This window comes from Chenopodium quinoa, unplaced genomic scaffold (genome assembly GCF_001683475.1).
Source record: "Chenopodium quinoa cultivar QQ74 unplaced genomic scaffold, ASM168347v1, whole genome shotgun sequence".
Taxonomy (NCBI): Eukaryota; Viridiplantae; Streptophyta; class Magnoliopsida; order Caryophyllales; family Amaranthaceae; genus Chenopodium; species Chenopodium quinoa.
This window is the reverse complement of record NW_018743206.1, coordinates 3,237,103-3,239,610: the sequence shown is the minus strand read 5'-3', so window position 1 is coordinate 3,239,610 and position 2,508 is coordinate 3,237,103. Positions and strand designations below refer to the sequence as shown.

Here is a 2,508-nt window from a genome sequence, read left to right as displayed (position 1 = left end):
CACCTGACCCTGAGCAGGTTCAATCTACTCAAGCTGTTGCTCCTGGTAATTTTAATACTGATGATGGCTGGAGAGTAGTGGGAAGGAAGAACAGAAGCAGCCACAGTGTCAGAAATTCACAGCTAATTGCACAATCTAGTGCTTTTTTGGCTCTCAATGTTGAAGATGGTGGGTTTTTCCTAAACACTGGCGGGGGTCAGTCAATACCCCCTCTTATTCTATGATCATCTGCTCCTGGAATGTCAGGGGTTTGAATGACCCTGGCAGGGTAGCTAATGTTAAAAGGCTACTTAGAAATCATTCAATTGAGGTCATTGGTTTACTTAAGACTAAGGTAAAGCAGGGAAAATTCAAGATTCTCCGGAAGAAGTTTGGGTTATCTTGGTCTTGGGTTGATAACTATTCCTGTTCTCAGAAAGGTAGGATTTGGGTTGGGTGGAATTTAGATGTTCTTAATCTTAGCTTGATGTTCTAACAGTTCATGAGCAGTTTATTCACTGTGTAGTTAGTCACAGAGATGCTACTGCTCCAATCCTTTGCACCTTTGTTTATGGTCTCCACTCTATACATGATAGGAAAGCTTTATGGACTTGGATTCAGAGTCTTGGTTTGTAGCAGAACCCTTGGATTTGTGTTGGGGGCTTCAATTCTGTTTTGTGTTCGGATGATAGAATCAATGGCAATCCTGTTTCAGATTATGAGGTGAGAGATTTTCAAAGTTTTGTTGATATTATGGAGTTTTGTGAGATTAAGAGCAAAGGCCTCTTTTATTCTTGGTCTGATAAGGCTCATGAGGGGCCTAGGACCTGTACTAGAATTGATAGGGGTTTGGTCAACCAGAGGTGGTTGGATATTTATGGGCATGTTGAGGCCTTTGATCTGAATCCTGCTCTTTCGGACCATAGCCCTGTCTTGATTGAGCTTTGTTCTGCTCCTTCTTCCCAAGGAAGGCCTTTCAGATTCTTGAACTGTATAGCAAAGCATGATCAGTTTCAAAATACTGTTAGGGATGCTTGGGGTAATGTTGTGGCTGGAAATGCTATGCTGAGAGTGTGGAATAAACTTAAAAATGTTAAAAGCAAAATTAAGGATTTGCATTTGAAGCATTTTGCTAAAACTGCTGAACGGCTTGAAGCTGCTCTTGTTGATTTAGATAGTATTCAGAATGATATTGTTGTTAATACTGATGATCCTGAGCTTCAACTTAAAGAGAATGAAGCCATTGCTCATGTCAAGTACTGGACTAGAATCCAGGAAAGTATTTATAAGCAGAAATCTAGAGTGGAATGGGTGAAACTAGGAGATGCTAATAATCATTACTTCTTTTCTATGATGAAGCAAAGGAACTCTAGGAATAGAATTGACTCAATTTAAAATGAGCAAGATGTGCTTCTTAAATATCCAAGTCAATTGGTAGCTAAAATGTGCAATTTTTATAAGAAGTTGCTTGGTGATAAAGCTGACTGGTTGCCTGCTGTTGGTTTGGTGACTATGAGAAAAGGGAAGCATTTAAGCTTTGCTTCTCAACAACTTTTGATTGCTCCTATCACTGATGCTGAGATTGACAAAGCTCTAAAAGGCATTGATGACTCAAAAGCTCCCGGGATAGATGGGTTTAATGCTTACTTTTTTAAGCAAGCCTGGAATGATGTTAAAGCAGATGTTTATGCTGGGGTGCAGGAGTTCTTTGATACTGGGATTATGCAGAGGCATTGGAACTGTACTACCATTACTTTGGTTCCTAAAGTTCCAAATCCTTCTTATGTGAAAGAGTTCAGGCCTATTGCTTGTTGTACTGTGTGGTATAAATTGATTTCTAAGGTGATAACAGCAAGATTAGCTCAGGTCATTGGAGAGGTTATTGATGATGCTCAGGCTGGGTTTATTCCTTGGAAGCATATTGGGGATAATATCTTGCTTGCTACTGAGTTAATTAAAGGCTATTCTCATAGATTCATCACCCCAAGGTGCATTCTCAAAATAAATTTGAAAAAAGCTTATGATTCCCTTGAATGGAGCTTCTTAAGGGCTGTTATGGAAGTGATGAGCTTCCCTAAGCAGTTTATTGATTGGGTTATGGGGTGTATTACTTTTGTTTCCTTCTCAATTCTCTTAAATGGGTTTCCTAGTGTTCCTTTTGATGCAAGGAAAGGGTTAAGGCAAGGAGACCCTATGTCTCCTTTTCTTTTTGCTATTAGGATGGAGTATCTCACAAGATGCTTACATGATTTGAAGTCTACTCCTGACTTTAATTATCATCCAAGATGTGAGAAAATGAGTATCACTCACCTTATGTTTGCAGATGATTTAATGATGTTTTCTAGAGCTTATTTGGTCTCTGTCCAGTTGCTTTTTCAAGCTTTTTAGAAGTTTTCTAAGGCTTCTGGCTTGTCTGCTAATTTGGATAAGAGTGAGGTGTTCTTTGGTGGTGTTAGTGAAGATGAGCAACAGATTTTAAGAGATGCTCTTGGTGTGTCCCAGGGCAATCTTCCTTTTAGGTATCTTGGG

At 39.4% G+C, this 2,508-nt stretch overlaps 1 protein-coding gene across 1 annotated transcript; it reads left to right on the top strand.

Moving 5' to 3' along the window:
- The first annotated feature begins 220 nt into the window (after positions 1–220).
- Positions 221–1,374, top strand: LOC110734001. Its single transcript, XM_021914057.1, has 3 exons — positions 221–419; positions 506–607; positions 695–1,374. The coding sequence occupies exons 1-3, from the start codon at positions 221–223 to the stop codon at positions 1,372–1,374; spliced, it is 981 nt and encodes a 326-aa protein (XP_021769749.1).
- The last annotated feature ends 1,134 nt before the right edge of the window (positions 1,375–2,508 follow it).